The 19,213-nt window shown below is 40.0% G+C and overlaps 1 protein-coding gene across 1 annotated transcript in view; it reads right to left on the reverse strand.

The window, feature by feature from the left end:
* Positions 1 to 19,213, reverse strand: part of kcnt2b (potassium sodium-activated channel subfamily T member 2b) — a gene marked incomplete at its 5' end in the record, with an annotated part of 103,957 nt that overhangs the window by 10,780 nt on the left and 73,964 nt on the right. Inside the window, 11 exons of the mRNA XM_079634214.1 lie at positions 269 to 370; positions 461 to 572; positions 654 to 788; positions 1,811 to 1,882; positions 2,277 to 2,449; positions 2,554 to 2,659; positions 3,977 to 4,295; positions 5,559 to 5,800; positions 5,886 to 6,038; positions 15,112 to 15,168; positions 17,242 to 17,350. Of these exons, the coding sequence (XP_079490340.1) occupies positions 269 to 370; positions 461 to 572; positions 654 to 788; positions 1,811 to 1,882; positions 2,277 to 2,449; positions 2,554 to 2,659; positions 3,977 to 4,295; positions 5,559 to 5,800; positions 5,886 to 6,038; positions 15,112 to 15,168; positions 17,242 to 17,350 (1,580 nt within the window). The remainder of the gene's footprint in view (positions 1 to 268; positions 371 to 460; positions 573 to 653; positions 789 to 1,810; positions 1,883 to 2,276; positions 2,450 to 2,553; positions 2,660 to 3,976; positions 4,296 to 5,558; positions 5,801 to 5,885; positions 6,039 to 15,111; positions 15,169 to 17,241; positions 17,351 to 19,213) is intronic.

Below are 19,213 nucleotides of genomic sequence, written 5' to 3' on the forward strand. Positions count from 1 at the left end.
GAACACCAGAGGGTTAAGTCATCCCATGCCATTGTAATTTGACAAGGAATCGAGAGAAATGAGTTTGTATATGAATTGTAGTAGTATACAACATATCATATCATGAACAAAGATGAATAATCATTAACACATGGATCAAATTATGACAATTTCTGTCATGGTTTTCCACACAGAACGAACACCCCTTTATGGTCTAAGCTATTTATTATTATAATGAAATACATCAAAATACAGCAGTTCAGTCATGGGAGGATCACTTCATGGTTACCTGATACAGCAGAGTGTCTAACATACTGACACTAAACACCTTCCCAGCGGCAAACGGTAATCTGAACATGAACACCAGGTTAGAGCCCCTCTCTCTCTCTTTCTACAGCACAAATGGAGCAAAAGAGGTTATTTTGGGATTCTTTAGAAAATATATAAACGCAGTTTATATTGTATTGCATTTGTGTCTCACCTTTTCCAGCTTAGAAAGAGCTAGAGAATAGTGGTCTTTCACTTTGAACTGCATGAAGCGCATGTTGGCTGGGTGTGTGAGTTCAGTTATGATACTGAGAGCTGGAAAAAGCCTTTAAGAAACAGTGAGGAGAGAGTGTCAGGTTCCCCAACGCCTCAAGCAGAAAGACTCACGTGTGGAAGGAAGGACCTACCTGAAGAGCGTCTGAACATTAACTATGGTCTTGGCGTCAGCCATGTAATCCTCCTCAGCGATCATGGAGCTCTCTTTGTCCACCACGACCATGGTGTCAGCCAACGTCACGCCACAGCGCAGAAGACTATCCAAACTGCACACAGTGTTCAGGGACAAGCTCAGTAAAATGACGTGAACAGACACACTTAAACTGTACAGAATCGAAAGAAACCAAAGAACCCAAACTGATGAAAAGGTATTTTGGTTAAATTTAAAGGGACGGATCGGAGTGATTTCAACCTAGGGTCCTTTGCACCATGACATCGAGCCAAACACCCCCCATAAACGTTTTTCCCCTTGGTCGAACATTATTAAAGTTAGAGGTTATAGAGATATCAGCTGAATGGCTTAGTGCAGGCGCTAATGGATCCAACGTTGTATCTCGTAAATTACCCCACTAATAATGCCCGGAATGGTACCAAACTTCTACTACAGTAGTAAAAATAGGATCTGTACTCATAAAACGAGGCATTGTAAAGTTTGTAAGTACATCAGGAGTTTATTTAAATAACACTTGCCTGATGGCTTATGCTACCGCTAACATAGACGTCGAGGTCACTTCTGTAATTTGGGAAAAGCCTGTAAAAGTCCTGGCAGAAAGCGATGCATAAGGGTGTAGTGTAACGACGCCCAGTTCCAGGAATGCACTAATATTTTGTTGATAGTGCCAGTGTAACAGAGTTAGAATTGTATTTAGTGAGACCAGATCCAGTTACAGAAGCGACAAGATCCGTCACACCAGTTTGCAACAATTATTAGTTAACACTAAGTTGTCAACACTTCGGAAAAAACATATATTTTTTTGGATATACCCAAAAACTTTTTCAGCAACACCGGATGATCGCGCAAGACTTTTACGGGCTTTTTCAAAATCATGTGATCAATAAAGTGATTTTCTGGATTTTTGTTTTAGATTCTGTCTCTCACAGTTGAAGTGTACCTATGATCAAAATGACAGACTCTTCATGCTTTGTAAGTAGGAAAACCTGCAAAATCGGCAGTGTATCAAATACTCCCCACTGTATGTTGTATATATATATATATATATATATATATATATATATATATATATATATATATATATCATACATATGCTTCAAGTTAAGCTTATCTTACTTGTCGATGGAGCCCACTGTGTAGTAGACCATAGGAAACCAGCAGATGGCCTCCAAGAAGTCTGCCTCGGGTCTAGCAAACACCGCAGAGAGAAATGTTGAGAATCTGAGGTGATGCTTTGACAACAACATGCAAACTGAATTACAAATGTCTCTTTCCAAGTATTTTACAAAAATCACACCGCTTCGCCCTGCTCCAGGGCATCTAAATAATGAAATCCAGCCCGCAGCTGCTCCCCAGTGTACATCCAATCAGGGATAAAACAAGATGACTCAGAGTTTTATTACATTTGATTGAATTATATGACGATGAATCTCCCCATATTAGTTTTCTGTTACAGGAGAAACAATGATTAGGTCATAATAAATACAGAAAGGCGACCAGTGCTGTGAAAAACAAAGGACGGACGATATCTAAAAGGCTCGAGTAGCCTATTTCTCAATGTTTCTGTTTTTAGGACACTCACACGTTCTCCAGTAGCAAAACAATGGGGTTGAGCTCCTTCCTGGGCCGGTAATACGCCCGCAGCGGGACTATGAAGTTATAGAGGCCGTTCCCGGCACTTTCTGCGGACACGATGATCAGTTTGTTTTTAAAGCCGTACGAGCGAGCGTCCTCATAGGGCATATGATGACAAGCCTGAGAAAGCAATCTGCGGTTAGGATCGTGTGCTGAGAGGGGTGTAGTTATGAGCGTCTGTGAACTGTGTGACATCAAATATTTGGAGAGAGGCAGACACTCACCTTATCCAGGCGCAGACAGCAAAAGGGCATTTTCTCCTGCAGGAGGTGGCAGAGGGCAGGAGAGCTGCCGATGTACGGAGAGTTTAGCGGGTAGCCTTTAACCCATCTGTGTGAGAAACACAAGCGCACAAACATAAACACATCAACTCTACCATTCATACGTTTTTAAAATAGGGCAAAGACAGTAATGTTGTAAAAGACTATTATAATTTGAAATATTTTTTCTTAATTTATTCTTGTAATGGCAAAGCTGAATTTTCAGCATCATTATTCAGCGTTTTCAGTCACAAAACAGTTGTTCTGCTTAATATTGTTGTGGAAACCATGATGCATTTTCTTTTATGGATTTTTGCAATGAATAGAAAGTTAAAACGAACCCATTTTCTGTACTTTTATCTTTTCCATAATCGAATGCGTCCTTGTTGGAAAAAAAGGATTAATTTAAAATCTAAATCAATTTTTTGTGTGTCTTTTAATAGCCGGTAAAGTGTATTCATGCTCAGTGGAGTGAATTGTACTTCAATACGTATTATTTTAAGGAATTGTTACCTTTCCCAAGTATTATTAAAACTTACCTAATTTAGTTGGCCAAGTACATAACTAGAGAAAAAAATGGCTCCTACTTAGTTTCATTTAGACCTCCAAACTACATCCTTCACTGGTCGTTATGACATACATTTATTTTAAATAAAATTGGTCTGTCTTAGTTTTTATATTTTTTATATAACTTTTTATACCCTGATTCCACTGTTTTCTATGCTATAGCTGTAAAATAATCAGTATTTATTACTTTTGGAACAATTACTTAAAAACTAATGATTATGATTAAATTAATTTATAATGTTACAAAAGTTTTCTATTTCAAGTTAATGCTGTTACATATTTTGAACTTTGTATTCATTTAAAGAATCCTGAACAAAAAAAATTATGAAGCAGCACAACTGTTTTCAACATTGATAATATTAATACATTTTTCTTGAGCATCAAATCATCATATATTAATGATTTCTGAAAGATCACGTGACACTGAAGACTGGAGTAATGATGCTGAAAATTCAGGTTTGCCGCAGGAATACATTACATTTTAATATTAAAATAGATATCAGTGATTTTTAATAACATTTCAAAAAACTGTATTTTAACTGTATTTGGTGAACATAACAGACTTCTTTCAGAAAAATATTAACGACCCCAACATTTTGAATGGTAGTGTAAAATCTGTAAAATAATCAATATTTATTACTTTTGGATTTTTTTTTTTTTATATATTTCAGATATTTCCCACCTTGTTGGCCACAATAATCTGTAAAGTGGGCCATAATTTATGCCAATAGTTAAAAGTTTGGCTTCATGAGACTAATGCCACATTTATGTAGTCTAGATCTAGATACCAAGACCTGGTCCAGCGTGGCCTAATACTCACTCGCAGTGTGCTCCCCACCACTGGCCTTTCTGCTCTCCCTCCTCTTCCTCCTTCCCCTCCTCTCCTCCCTCATCCTCCGATTGGTCCCCCAGTAGGTCAAACGTGGGGTTGTGCACCCTGTCAACCACCTCCAGGACGGGGGCGATGCTGTGCCTCCTCTCCTCGGCTGAGCCACCCATTGCTGGCAGCGCTAGAGTGTTACATCCCCCCACTTCTGTCCTGGACCCGCTCCTGCTCACAGTCCCGCTGCCCAGAGCCGCCGGGCCCGTGCCCTCGGGACTGCTGTCACTCGAGTCCTGCAGGTCTATGGCTACCGTGCCTGTTATAGGACGAAAGAGTCGGAGTTTGAAGACTACATGAAATCAAAACTGACTGAATTTGCTTTCTTAAAGGGACAGTTCACCCAAACTTTTTAATTGTGTCATAATTTACTCACCCTCAAGTTGTTCTAAACTTCTATGAATTTCTTTCTATGTATTTTTTTTTATAGAATATGGGTAACCAAACATTTCATGGGCCCCATAGTATGGAAAAACAATTCTATGGAAGTCAATGGGAACTTCAACTTTTTGGTTACCGACATTCTTCAAAATATCTTCTTTTAAGTTCAGCAGAAGAAATAAATTAATACAGGTTTGAAACAACTTGAGGTTCATGATTCATCAGTGCAATTATTCAGAATAAAAAATGTATGTCGTCGTCGTAATCTTTCATGAAAATGCAATAACTTGCTCAGCTGAAAAATTATGGAAATTAGCAGATCGGCGCCATAAGTGTAGTTGAAAAATGGTGGAAATTAGCAGATCGGCTCCAATCTCTTAAAGCACCTTTAATCAAACCACTGAGGGCCAAGAGACGACAGATGATTCATGAGTTCCACTGCTTTTCACTAGATGGAGATATTGCACTAAAATTGAATATTTTGTTCGCAAAAAAAAAAAAAAACTAGTGAAATTTTAGTCAATTTGAAAAGCATGTTTCTCTTTTTCTGTCTACATCCATCTCACATCCACAGTAAAGAACAAGAGTAACTGAATTTACTGAACTGTGAGCAATACATGACATAATACTAATAAATAATGGTTTAATTCAGACAGACTTATTGTGATTTATATCTTCACAAAGTTTTCATACAGTGAAAATGATTGCCTGATTAACTATAATTAACTGATCACTATAATTAATCACGATAACCATGATCACGCTCAATTCAAGCACAATAATTGTAACATAACATAATAAAATGTTATTATTATAATCATTACTACTACTACTACTAATAATAAAAAGTTTAAAATGCTAAGATTTAAGAGGATAAAAGAAAAATATTTTAATTATTTATATTTAAAAAATTTGAAAAATATAATATTTAAAATATTATTTTTGTCATTCTAATCCTGTCCAATATTTGTTAAGAAAACGTAAAGGAAACCATACACTTTACTGCATGATTTCAGATTCAATGTGAATAAATTAATTATTAAAGTCATGATGAAACTGAAGTGAAAGATCTTTTTATCATTGTTATTCTCAATAATCTGTGTGATTATTAATCGTCAAAGATTTGATTTGACAAACTAACCCATGCTGGCTATAATGCTGTGCACTGGTAGGCGAGTGAGCCCATGATAGATTGTCTGTGGGACCCCTCTGGATTCGCCCCTCACAGGCTCTCTGTGGCCCCTGACAAAGGCAGAGTTCTCCTCTTTGGAGATGTTGATGTAGAAACAGGTGTCGGAGGCTCCCATGATGTGGCAGGGTCCAGGGTTCAAGAGGATGTTGGCTGTGTCCATCCTGCGCACCCCGATCAGACACACCCCGTATCTGCCACAGCAGTTAACAGTGTTATTGTGTGCGTTTACTGCAATTAAAACAAACGAATTCACTGGAGCTTAATCCAGAGGCTTACTTTTTATGTGCGTGAAAGGAAGCAAAGGTGAAACTCTTTCCCTGATATTCTCCAAAAAACTTGCTCTCTTCCAGCCTGATGTGGTGCACTTCATTGGCCGCACAGCGCCTGTAGGTGCGCTGCCATTGGTCGACTGAGCCAGCAGCGCCTTCCCTGTGACAGATAGACATGGATGATCTTTTGAAAATGTTTTCACATCTTATTTACAAAGATTTAAAGGATAGTTCACTCATTTTTTTTTTATTTTGTCATCATTTACACCCTCATGTTGACTTTCATAAGACTTTATTTCATCATTGAAACACAAAGGAGGACCTTTTAATGAAACCTGAGAGATTTTAGATCCTCTATTTAAAAGTCCATTACACCAACACTTCAAAATGGTCATAAAGAGATTGTGAAAGTAATCCATATGAATTGAGCGGTTTAATCCAAGTCTTGTGAATAGATACAATTACTTGATATGATGAACAGATTTAGGCTTTTGCTCACAAATAAACCCAATCAACCCACATTGTGGAGCACATCAAATATAGTCAACGGAGGCTTTATGGATTGTCTGTACGAACTTTCTAAAGCATCAAAGTTTTGGGCAAATGGACTGTCAATGGAGGGACGGAAATCATCTCAGGTTACGCATGTAACCATGGTTCCCTGAGAAGGGGAACGAGACATTGGCTTAAAGGGTTGGAATCATACTTAAAAAGATATTCCTTAAAGGGAATATGGCCAAAGCTAAATCACATTAACCCTGGCATACTTTGCATAATGATCCACAAAGGCGAGGGGAGTACTACTGCACTTAACCATATGCGCTAAACAAAGCTCAAAGAGCAGACACTCAAGGCTCTCTAAACAGAGAGGAGGGCTAACCATACTCCAAGCCAGAGACAGTGATACACCAATGAGCCATACACCTTGACAATACTGTCTGTGCAGAGCCTTGAGAAGCGGAGGCCTCAGTAGGATGACTCTCTAGAACGAGAGGAGGCCTAACAACACTCAGCCCTAAAGACAGTAACCAAGGAGGCTTCACAAAAAGCCTACACCGTTATTGCTACTGTCTGCAAGAAGCTCTAGGAGCAGAGGCCTCTTCAAAATGACTCTCTAAAATGAGAGGAGACCTAACATCACTCTACGCCAGAGACATCCCATCCAAGAGTCTCCTAAAGAGCCATCATACTGATAACACTGTTTGTGCGGAGCTCTGAAGAACAGAGATCCCAGCAAAACGACTCTCTAAAACAAGAAGAGGCCTGATGACTCTCAACCCTAAAGAGAGTTAACCAAGGAGGCTCCCCAAGAGCCTAAAACTCCAGTACTAATGTCTGTATGGAGTTCTGAAGAACAGAGGTCTCAGCAAAACGACTCTCTAAAACAAGAAGAGGCCTAACGACTCTAAACCCTAAAGACAGTTAACCAAGGTAGGCTCCCCAAGAGCCTAAAACTCCAGTACTACTGTCTGTATGGAGTTCTGAGAGCAGAGACCTCAGCAAAACGACTCTCCAAAAACAAGAGGCCTAACTACACCCTACGCCAAAGACAGTTCCATCAAAGACGCTCCAAAGAACCAATTAATATTACTGTCTGTACGTAGCTCAGGCGAGCAGAGGCATCTCTAGAATGAGAGGAGGCCTAACGACACTCAACTCTTAAGAGAGTTAACCGAGGAGGCTCCCATGGAGCCTACAGCTCCAGTACTACTATCTGAACTGAGCTCTAAGAGCTCTGAGGACTCAGCAACATGACCCTCTAAAACGAGAGGAAGCCCAACTAAACTCTATGCCAGAATCTGTCTCATGAAAGAGGCTCATGTCCCAGAGCCATACTTACTAAAGATACTGTCTAAGCAGGGCTCTGCAGAGCGGAGGTCTAGCAAAACGACTCTTTCTAACAAAACTCAACTTTAAGACTGTACAGACTTTCCAGTGTTACTGTGTGTACAGAGCTCTAATAGCGGAAGCCTCAGCAAAAATACCTCTCTTTAAAGAGAGGTGGCCTAACTACACTCTACACTGAAGAACATCTACTAAGGAGTCTCATTAAAAACAAATAAATAAACCTTGAAATACTTCCGGTTCGGAGCTCCGGGGAGCAGGGGCCTTAACAGAAAGACTCTAAAACGAGAGGAAGCCTACACCACTCAACCCTGAAAAAGGATAACCGAGGAGGCACTCAAGAGATCCTTCGGCTCTAGCACTACCTGTATCATGCTCTGAGGCTAAAGACAGTCTCACCAAAGAGGCTCACAAAGGAGCCCTACATCTTGATAGTCCTGTCTATATGAAGCTCTGGGTAGTGGGGGCCTAACAAGATGACTCTCAAAACAAGAGGAGGCCAAGCAACACAACCCTCCCTGCAACTAATATCTATATGGAGCTTTAGGTGCGGAAGTCTCAACTCTATAAACTCGACTCTCTACAGCGAGAGGAGACCTAACAACACTCAACCTAAAAAAACAAGTATGTCCAGGGGGCTGTAGAAAGCCAACACCTAATAGTGCTAAAAAACTCAGAACTTTGGGGAGCGGAGGCCTAGAAAGATGACCTTCAAATATGAGAGAAAACCAAATGACACTTTACCCTAAGGCGTAAAATATTTCGCAGTTCAGAGGGAGAGCATATAACCACTACTTATGCTCAGAACACAGCTTACCAATGAGGCTCACACAGCCTACCAACTAGGAGCCTACCAAGGAGGCTCACAGACAGCCTGACAACTTGACAGCCCATCCAGCCTTCCCCAGAAGGGGGAGGGACATATATCCTGCCATTCAGGAGTGATGTAGTATCATAAAGATCTAAATGGCAGGATCATACCCTTCAATGAGGATGCGTCAACCAATGAAAAATAGTATGGAGGCATCAACACATTTCCGTGCTCACACAATCCCTTCAGATTTACTTATAGTGTTAAAAGGATAAATGCAGGCCAAACAGAGCCGGCGGCAGAAACAAATCAATGGACGGGCATTTAATATTCTTGGGGGGGCCTATTTATGACATCCAAAAAAATTTTATATAGGACAACAACCAACTATTGCTACAACAGTTTCAAGGCGATTTCAATATCGTAACTACAATTAGCCGATTGCCCACTCATATTTCGGCTACTGAAGATATCATGTTACAGTTATAGCCTTGGTCTGCATTGTTCCGTGAACACAGCATGCTATAAGCCAACTTCCTATATAGGCCTAATAACAGCCCAATAGTCACAAATCTCAAGTTAAGTATTAAATCAATACTTTTTGCTCCTTTATTAAACATTTACAATATTCACAAATTAATATGGAAAACATGTCGATTTTACTGATTTTCTAATACCAAATTAGAACCTGGAATTGATGTTTTTCCCGCAGTGCTGAATGTGAAGCCATTAATAAACTATTGTTTTCTAAGTGTCAGCTAAAATCACATCTCCATCTCCGCTGTTAAGCAGATGCGCTTTTAGAGAGAAATGCACTTTCATACGCATTACATAATCAGAATGTATTAGCTTTCGATTCCAATTTGTTCGTTTTAAAGTGGACATTTCGAGCTTTAGCTACATATTTTGTTTCAGTTCTCGCGCTCCACTTCACGGAGATCATGAAAGTGCATCTGATTGTTTTAATTTATTTTACAAAAGCACAACGTTTTCTTGTTATTGCGAGTTTACACAAATAAAAGTAGTTGAATTAATGTATTATTATTTTCTGTATGACCAGAAATACAACAGAGTATTTTAAGTTGTTTCCACTATTGATTGGGAAATGCAAGTGTTCGCGCCCGCGCCTCCGTGCCATGCAGTGCGCGCTTTTTTGCATAAAAGCGTCTTCTAAATATAGTCTATTAAATGTTAGAATAAAATAATATAAAATTATTATTATTTGCGTAGCTATACATGAACCTCAAACACACCGCGTCTGCTTAGTCAGGTGACTGTAAATGCGCAAAAACTGTTTCCATTGCAGGCTTGCGAAATACCTTTATCGAATTGCCTGAAAAACCACCTCATGCGAGCGGAATTTTTTTTTGTAATAAACAGGAGTTTTGCGAAATTGACGTGTTTCCATTGTGCGTAGGCTATTTTCAATTTACACCACGGCTGGTGCAACTTAAGAAGAGTATAGGCTAATACAAACAACTGGACTACTCACGTTAATACAGCTGAAGTCGACGTTTTTGTGAGTGGAATCTCCTCATGAGTTTCTCTTTCCACTCGTTTCTGAATCTCCTGGTAAGGTCCTTCTCGAAGGCAAGTTGGATGAGATGGGCTTTCCGTTTGTGAAGCATGCTCCGCCGGTGTTCAGAATAAATTTTTTTGAGTGTGGAAAATGAATTTTCACACATAGCTGTTGATGCGCCCAGTGTCACAGCATTTGTCATGGCAGTAAGCACACTGGGCATTGCTTGCAGGGCACCGCTGAATTTAGTTAACATGTTGCTCAGTGTCCATTTTCCATCATCCGGAGGAAGTTCACTTTCACAGAGTTTGTTGTAAAGGAACTGGCGGCCCACGATATACTCTGATTCAACAAGTTCAGTGCCTGTTAGATCCAGTAGAGGTTTTACCCTAACTGTATCCATGAAGTTCTCTCTGTCGGCCTCCGGGTCCAAGGCAGCCAGCGCACCAATGAGATGGCTATTACGCTCACCAAAACGCGCACATAGCTCTCCGTGCACTGCATCCACAACACTATAAAACAACCTCTCCAGTTCAGATTTTTCATTTGTTTTGTTTTGTCCAACACTTTCCTCCACTACAAAATCCCGTAGATTCTGGTTCAAGACACGCTTTCTCTTAACGTTACTTGGTCCAGTTGTTGTTGTCGCGTCGTCATTGGCGGCTGGTACAGATGTGTTCCATAACGCACAAAATGCTGTCTCATTGCGAAGTTGTCCAATGCATTCCGACGCACTGTTAACGAGTGTTACAGCAGTATACAAGTCCATGTTCTCGGCTTGTAGCATGCGGTTTGGGGGCTCTAACAGGGCTAAAACTCTCCGGATCAGGTTAGCTATGAACTTGAAGCTCAGCTGCGTAACTGCGCGAAGGAGACCCACGGCCTCGATGCGCACATCTGCTCCAAAGGCCCTCGAACGCTCCACTTCAGTGAGTACTGTTAAAATATCATCAAAATTGTCAATGATGATAGATACTGTCGCCAAATGACCTGTCCACCGCTGATCCAACAGGCGTTTTAAAGTTTGGCCTTTGTAGTGAATTGATATTGTGGGTTTTCTAAAGAATTTGTAGAGCAGATTGCAGATATGGAAAACTTCCTCAACTGCATTCTCGACTGACATGGCATGAACAATAACCAAATGAAGCTGGTGATTAAAGCAGTGCACGTATGGGATATCACGGCCAAGTTTATCCTTGAGTAGTTTCTGCACTCCTCCATTTTTCCCTGACATAAGGGAAGCACCATCATAAACCTGGCTTAATATCTTGTCAGTGCTGAGTCCGCTTTTTTTCAACTCATCAGTTATTGTTGTAGTTAGAGTATCCGCATCCCCCTTTTCGGCTGTAGCCATGACTAATAAGCGTTCACATGCTGTGTAATTTTCATCAACGTAACGCACAACTATTGAAATGTTTTCTTGACCTGTAGGGTCGCGGGTTCCGTCCACTTTGATGGTGTACCATGAGTCCCCGATCTCTCTGACAATTTCTTCTGTCAGTATGGCGCTCATCATTTCGATTATCTCGTTTTGGACATCATGGCTTGTGTATGTTGCATTTCGAGGGATGGATTTGGTTATTTCAGCCAGATGATGATCTTTTCTCAAAGTATACTCAAATAATGAGAGAAAAACTCCAGTGTTTGCATTTTCGTCTGTCATATTGGCAAAACTTTCATCGTCTCCTCTGAATGCCATTTGGTTTACAGCTAAAAACTCAATCATGTCAATAATAGCCGATATATAATATCTATTACGTGCCAGCTGGTCTGCGTGGACAAGAGTGCTGATCTCTGTACCTGTCTGTCTGCGTCTTTTGGATTCTTTCCACATAGATTCACACCTCAAGTGTTCTTTAGAGGAACAATGCTTGTTCAATCCCTTACTAGTCTCAGTTGCGTGTTTCCAATCAGTGAATCCTTTCATGGTGAATGTTGTGTCTGAGGAACTGAATTTGCGACATGGGAAACAAAAGGCTGCATCTGCTTTCAACGAGTATTCAAGCCAATCCCTATTTTTGTACCAACTGCAGCTAAAAGAACGCTTTTTCAGTCCATACAGTTTCACAGGATATTTGTCCAAAATCACCTGCTTGGGTTCATCAGTGCCAAGGTCACACACTGAGTCTGTTAATAATTCCACTGGCCTGCTTGGTCCCACCGTGACGACATGCTCACCAGACTGGCTAGCGCCAGAAAAAACATAGCTTGGATCATGACTGGTTCTGCTAGCCAGGGCTCCGCCACCTTCTGTCGTTGTAGCAGGTGTTTCAGGCGCCACAGGTGTTAGTTCCTTCCCTCCAGAAGCTGACGATTTGAAAAACCTTCGTATATCCATATTTTTTCAATTCACAATTAATTTACCTAGCTAGCTAGCTTAGGCAAAACCGAGCGCGTGTCGCTTCGCTGCTGTAACTTTACCGATATGATGCTGCTGTTAGAGCGGGACAGCGGGGAAACCCCTTTTTTGTAAACAATCAGTCAAACTTCCGAGTGTGTTTTTTTTTTAATAAGATTATGAGTCAAATATTACACTTAAATACACACATCAATAAATATATAAATACTACACGTAAATAATTATTATTTTTTAAAATAATTTATTAAATGCAAATTGGATGGAGGGGGGGCACAGGAGCTCTGTAGGCGGGCCCGGCCCCCTAAGGCCCGCCCATAGCGCCGGGTATGAGGCCAAATATGGTTTCTCTTATGATCTCTCTGCCTCAGTGTAGAGATCAAAGGGGAAACAGAAGGCTCATAGGAGCAGGACACTTATGTCGACAGAAATTGGCCACAAAGTCTGCCACAAGCGATCTCACATCTCTCGTGCCACCAAACCAGATATCAATATGTTCGTGGCACAGGCAATAACTTACCACAACTCCTAAATATATATAATAATTTCTCTTTTTCAAGAGAGAATCAAGCCTGTGTGGAACCAATAACATAACCGCATTGCAAAATTACACATTTAGCCCCCTCGAGAGTCAAGCACGCTTAGTTCAAACGTCAGATTCGAATGCATCGCTATGAGTGACTTCAATTTCCTTGAGAGTCGAACGCTCTTGTGCAAAAGCTAACTACTATCCCTCAGGAGAAAACAGAAAGAAAAAGCTTCTTACCTGTCTAATGTAGGCAGTCTCCAATGCATTATACCTAGCACATCCAGCTTCTTCAAAGAGTCAAAGGCATTCCACCCAAATCCCTTTCATTGAGAAATCCTCACAATGCACACATTTAGCTCCCTTGAGAACGAAAAGTGTATGCACCTTCACATGTACTTCAAACAAACGGATCCCAAAGACAAAGAAGGTGTTCCTCAGGCGCCCTTTTATACTCACGGTCGCATAAGTAATGGTGTCATAGGCTGTCGCCGGCCAATGCAACTGTCGTGTTTAGATCATGCTTCAGACACCTGTCATGCCGGAGGCATTCCCCATAGTGTCCTCTAGAGGACACAGTGTGAGTTCTCACTCGAAAGGGAACTCTCATGTTTCATTAAAAATATCTTCATTTGTGTTTTGAAGATGAACAAAAGTCTTTTGGAATGACATGAGGGTGAGATAATGATGACAGAATTTTCATTTTTCATGTTAAATGTACTTAGTACCCATAGTACCTATAGTACCCATAGTAATTACAGTAGGGCTGCACGATATGAGGAAAAGCTGCGATGTGCGATAACATTGTTTAATATTGCGATGACGATATGACATGCGATAAATGTGATTGTTAACTATACTGTTCCCATGTCTTAGTGCTTTAATAGGTTCTTTGCGTGATAGGTCAAACGTTTATTACCTGCCTGGTTCAGAATACACGATTTTAGCACGATTTTGGCACAATCTGTTTGACGTATGGGTGTCGTGGAGATTCGTAATAACGACAACGGGCGTCGGGAGTGGGCGACAACCTACGTCGCGTCTGCGATGCTTCACGACAGAAAGACTATAGCATGTTTAATTCTTTAACGGTCCTCCACGACGGGTTGAATATGTGAGCGAGGCGAGACGTGAGTGAGTGCAACAGTGAGTGTGTGTGTGTGCGCCAGTGAGCGTGTGAGTGTATGTGTGTGTGTGTGTGTGTGCGTGCGTGAGTGAGTGAGTGAGCGAGTGAGTGAGCGAGGGACAGTGAGTGTGTGTGTTTGTGTGTCTGTGCGTGCGAGTGAATGTTTGCGAGTAATGTGTGTGTGTGACGGGCCGGCACGCGATGACTGGTCGGAAAGCAACGTGTAGTCTGACATGTTTCTTGTCCACGAGAAGATTTTAGGAGTCAAAAACGTGTAGTGCTAATCTGAACCAGGCATTATTCATCGTGTCAGGCTGTCTGTTGCGATGCGTTCATCGCGGGAGTTCATATCGCGATGACGATGAAAATTCGATGTATCGTTCAGCCCTAAATTACAGTAAATTATATACATGTATACAAGTAGCTAATCCTAAGACAAACTAAACCAAAACCTAACCCTACGTCTAACAATATAGTAAGTACATGCAATTAATTAATGTAACGCAGAACCTATTTGTGTAATAAGATTGTAACAACTTAAAATAATGTTTAACCCAATTTTGGGGTTAACTATCCATTTAATGGAACAAATCACCTAAAACTTCAAATGCATGTTCTCTCATGTACTTTCTTGTCCAATTTGGAGCTTGACAGCATAAATCCCCATCCAGTTTTGTTTTATGGGAAAGAGCATTGTGGACGTTATTAAAAATTTCCACAATATAAAGAAAATCATGCATGAGAGTGAATAAATGATGACAGAAGTTAATATTTTTGAGTGAACCCTTCTTTTGACATGTCCTCCAACTGTTTTGGAAAAAAACTATCTTACAGAGAACATAAAAACTGCTTGATGTGTCTTTGACATCCCTGCGAATGACTGGGAAGATGTAGGGAAGGTGAGAACCAGAGGGAGTGGGGGAGTGTTAAGATGGAGGAGGTGAAGAAACAAGGATGCATGACGCAGAGATAAATTCACAGTTTATGGGATCTTTGCCGCTGTGTGTATCGATGTGTATGCGTCAATATTTTACAGTCGGTGGGTCTGACCTGTTGAGCGGCTGGAAGGCACCCGCTCGCTGCTTGAAGGCCTCTGAAGATGCTGTTCTGATAATAAAAAATGAAACAGTTAAACGGAACATCTCACTGATGCAGAGAGATCTGTGAAGCAGCACAAGCACATAATCTACAGGGCATTGTGTTCTATTCCAGGCATCATGTTTGTGTAAATATATATATTCAACAGAGCAAATTCACATCTATATTACATCAAAAATGCCACCAATGTCTTTTTACAGAGAACCAAAAGATCTCTTCCTGTCTAAAGGTGTCAAACTGTTTGCAGGGGTAAATAGTGTAGCGATGTGCAGACCATTTTGGTAAACAGCGAAACAGCGATGATGTGTTTTGTGGGCGGAGCCAACCTTGTGGCAGTTAAGTGACAGTTATGCAGTAAAAGTCTTTGGAAGCCACAGAATTAAAACAATTAAAAAGATAATTGCGAGATAGTTGCGACTTTTTTTACCCCGAAAAATTGTTCAATTGTGAGTTATAAAATCTGAATTGTGAGATATAAATTCGCAGTTGCAAGAAAAAAGTCTGACTTTTGAAATATAAATGTTATAGGTTTAAACATTATTTCATGCTATAACTGTAGGGCCAATATATTATACCCTCTATGAACTGCATATGAGAATATTATGCAGATATATTATTTATATCAAATTCATGCTTTGAAGGGGCCAGAACTGCATTATTTTATTATTTTATGTTTCCTGGGGTGCACTTATAATGTTAGTATGATTTTTACATTAAAAGTTGTCATAATTTAGAAATAAAAGGCATTTTTAGTTTACCAACCCTGATTTTAGCCTCTGATTTGAATGCTCTGTTTGAAGGGGCGTGTCTGCTGTGACTTCAGTGTAAACGGCCACTGCTGTGATTGGCTGAAATCTTTGCATTTGAAACAGCTACAGTAAGTATTACATTTAGAACAGTGGAACTCTCTCGAAACTTTTATCACATTTTTACTATTACAGCTCTCAAAGTTAACGAATCATTAAAAGTGTTGATCATAGCATTATATTTAGATCCATAGCATTATATTTGGATCGTGGCATGAAAGGTTGCAGTGATGAGCATTGAGTTAGGGTCACTTTTGTCATTTACCTACTACTTGTCATTTACGAATCAGTGGGCGGGGCTTAGGCGTTGATTCTGTAGAGGCCGTCTTTCACCCATCTATGACGTCATAAATGGGTAATTCCAAACTGAGTCGTTCTCTGAGCTTGGTTTTAATAAAAGCTATTTTTGGACTAAAAAGGAAGTTTTCAGTTTCTGAAACTTCCAGGATATTCTTATAGTATGATGACCTCTTATATGTCAAAGGTTCAAGAGAAATTTGATTTCTCAATTCATGACCCCTTTAATAGTAGGGTTAGGGTAATTTAGCAGCATAATGGCTTGCAAACATAAACGTCTGCGTTTACTGGAGCTTCAAAGGGCATATTCGACGACGGTTTTCTATAAAAATGAAAACCTTTTTTGGGGGGATTCTGATTCTGACATCCAAAAAGGCACAATACTTTTTTACATTATTCCATGGATTTTGCCCATTTCCCCCCCACATCTTACCACTGTTTTTCTGCCACCATAGTGCGTGCACTACTGCAGTGATGTGTGACACTAATGGTTTTTCTATCATAGCGATGTATAAAGCACAGCTCTAAAGAAGACACTTTCAAACCAAGCAGCTTTCTGTTGTTCAGTGCAGCAAATTCTCATGACCAACTTGAAAATGAGCGAAATCTGTGTGGGGAAATCTTTCACCCTCACGTGAAACTTCAATAGCACAGATTCCCATTCAAATGACTGGATTTCGCCAGTGAAATTGGCACCTTAAAAGGGCCCATTAACTTGGAATGGGGAAAAAAATACTATGGAAGTCAATGGGGCCCTTCAACTGTTTGAATACCAGCATTATTCAACATCTTATTTTGTATTCAGTAAAATAAATAAATTCAAACAGGTTTGGAACAACTTGAGGGTGAGTAAATGATGACAGAATTTTCCTTTTGGGTGAACTATCCCTTTAAGTTCATAATATACAATCTAATTAGATTTAAAACTAGTCAAAATCCTACTAGAAGTGTGAGTAAGAGAGGGACGATTTATACTCACTGTCCTCTAGAGGAGTGAATCAATAAGGTGATCAGGGTGGAGGTGGCAGGACACACACAGTTGAGGGCCAACATGGCGTACTTAAACTCTTCTTCACAAACCACATGGTCTGCAAAATAAGAACACAGGAGAAATATTAATTCTTCAAATGTTGTGTTAATGAATGCATTTTCATTATGAAGGAATGTTCAACATACTCCAACCTAAATTGACATTGTATTGATTATCAGAGAAAAGAATACAAAGTTATGTCATGAAACTCCAGATGCCGCAGGCCAGAGGTGGACAAAATACACAGCTTCCTTACTTGAGTAAAAGTACAGATACTACTGGTCAAATATTACTCCGTTACAAGTAAAAGTTGTAAAGACCGGTGTTTACTTAAGTAAAAGTACAGAAGTACTCATTTTTAAAAGTACTTAAGTATAAAAGTAAATGTCAATGCATTGTTTTATTATTGTTGCATGTAATAGCCTACTTACAGTACCTTATGCCTCTGAATCTATACCTGCCTACCCTCATATCAATATCACATTTATTTCTATAACACAGTTCCAGTCGTGGGATTGAATAAGTCACTCAATAACGTCCACAATGGTTTCGGACACCCAAAGGGTTGTTCACAGTTTTTTGGCTTTTAGTATGAATATGTTAGCCTTGTTATCTATAAGCTAGTGTGCTCCAAAACAATGAAAAAATTCGCATTTGGAAGACAAAACTCAACGTTGAAAATTAAAATCATGTTGATGTCAGAATCCAATGTCAGATTGACGTTAATCTGCAACGTTGGATGTTGTGGTTGTGATTGTGGTTGAAAATCGGTTGACGTCAGAAACCAACATCAGTCGAGTTCTGACGTCAACCAGACTTTCATTTACAACCAAAATGCAACCAAAATCATCCTTGACGTTACTTTCTACTCAAGGCCCTTGACAGAAATGTAGTGGAGTAAAAAGTACGATATTTGTCTTTCAAATGTAGTGAAGTTCAAGTAAAAGTATCCAGAAAAAATAATACTCAAGTAAAGTACAGATACTCCAAAAGTGTACTTAAGTACAGTACTCAAGTAAATGTACTTTGTTACTGTCCACCTCTGCCGCAGGCTGATAGGTCCTTCACTCCCCTAGTGACAAAAACTATACCAAAATGTATTTAAAATACATTTATTTCATGCTAAGTATACTACAAATCCATTAACAAATTTACTGACATATCGCTTGAAACTTCCTGATATAAATATTATAAATACACTTTATTTGGAGTACTTTATTTATTGCAGAATGCACATTTCTTAATATTAAGCCTAAAATGTGTTTTAATATAACTAATAGTACGGATAGCAAGTATAATATCAGTCTTTAAAAAGAATACTTCAGCATTTAGCATTAAGCTTTGTATCAGTAGAAAACTCAATACCGTATTTCCCTCCCTCATTGCGTCATCGGATGATTTTTTTGGCCAGAGTCTATAGACTACAGCCAGTAGTAGGAGCTAGTTACGCATGTTTTCAACCCGCCCATAGAGGGTGGGATCTCACTCACAGAATGTACAAATAGTGTCAGCCATCTTTTTTTGGAAGCTAAGATAACAGGCTCTTGTTCTGTGGAGAAAGCCGAGTAGTAGGTTGCCATCCTCTTTAACCCGGACATGTCCGGCCGTCGAGATAGTCCAAAATGTCTGGGATTCGGCTTTTGCTTTCTACAGTTGCCATTCATTGTTTACATGCGCACCTTTTGTTTCAATCTAACTGAATTCATTCCGATTGGTGAATCTGAATATAGTGTTTACATGAATGCTAAACAAGTGATCGGTTCAAGTGCGTTTTAGCATAGCTAAGAAAATTCCCGCTCCTCGAAAGCCTACGAGCCTACGGTGCGTCTCACAGGTGCAGGTCATCAGTAATCATGCCACCGGCCTCGCGTCGTTCTCCCGCGGCCCTAGCCTCGTCCTGCTCGCCACAGTAAACATGATG

This window comes from Phoxinus phoxinus, assembly GCF_949152265.1.
Source record: "Phoxinus phoxinus genome assembly, chromosome: 1".
In the NCBI taxonomy this organism is placed as follows: domain Eukaryota; kingdom Metazoa; phylum Chordata; class Actinopteri; order Cypriniformes; family Leuciscidae; genus Phoxinus; species Phoxinus phoxinus.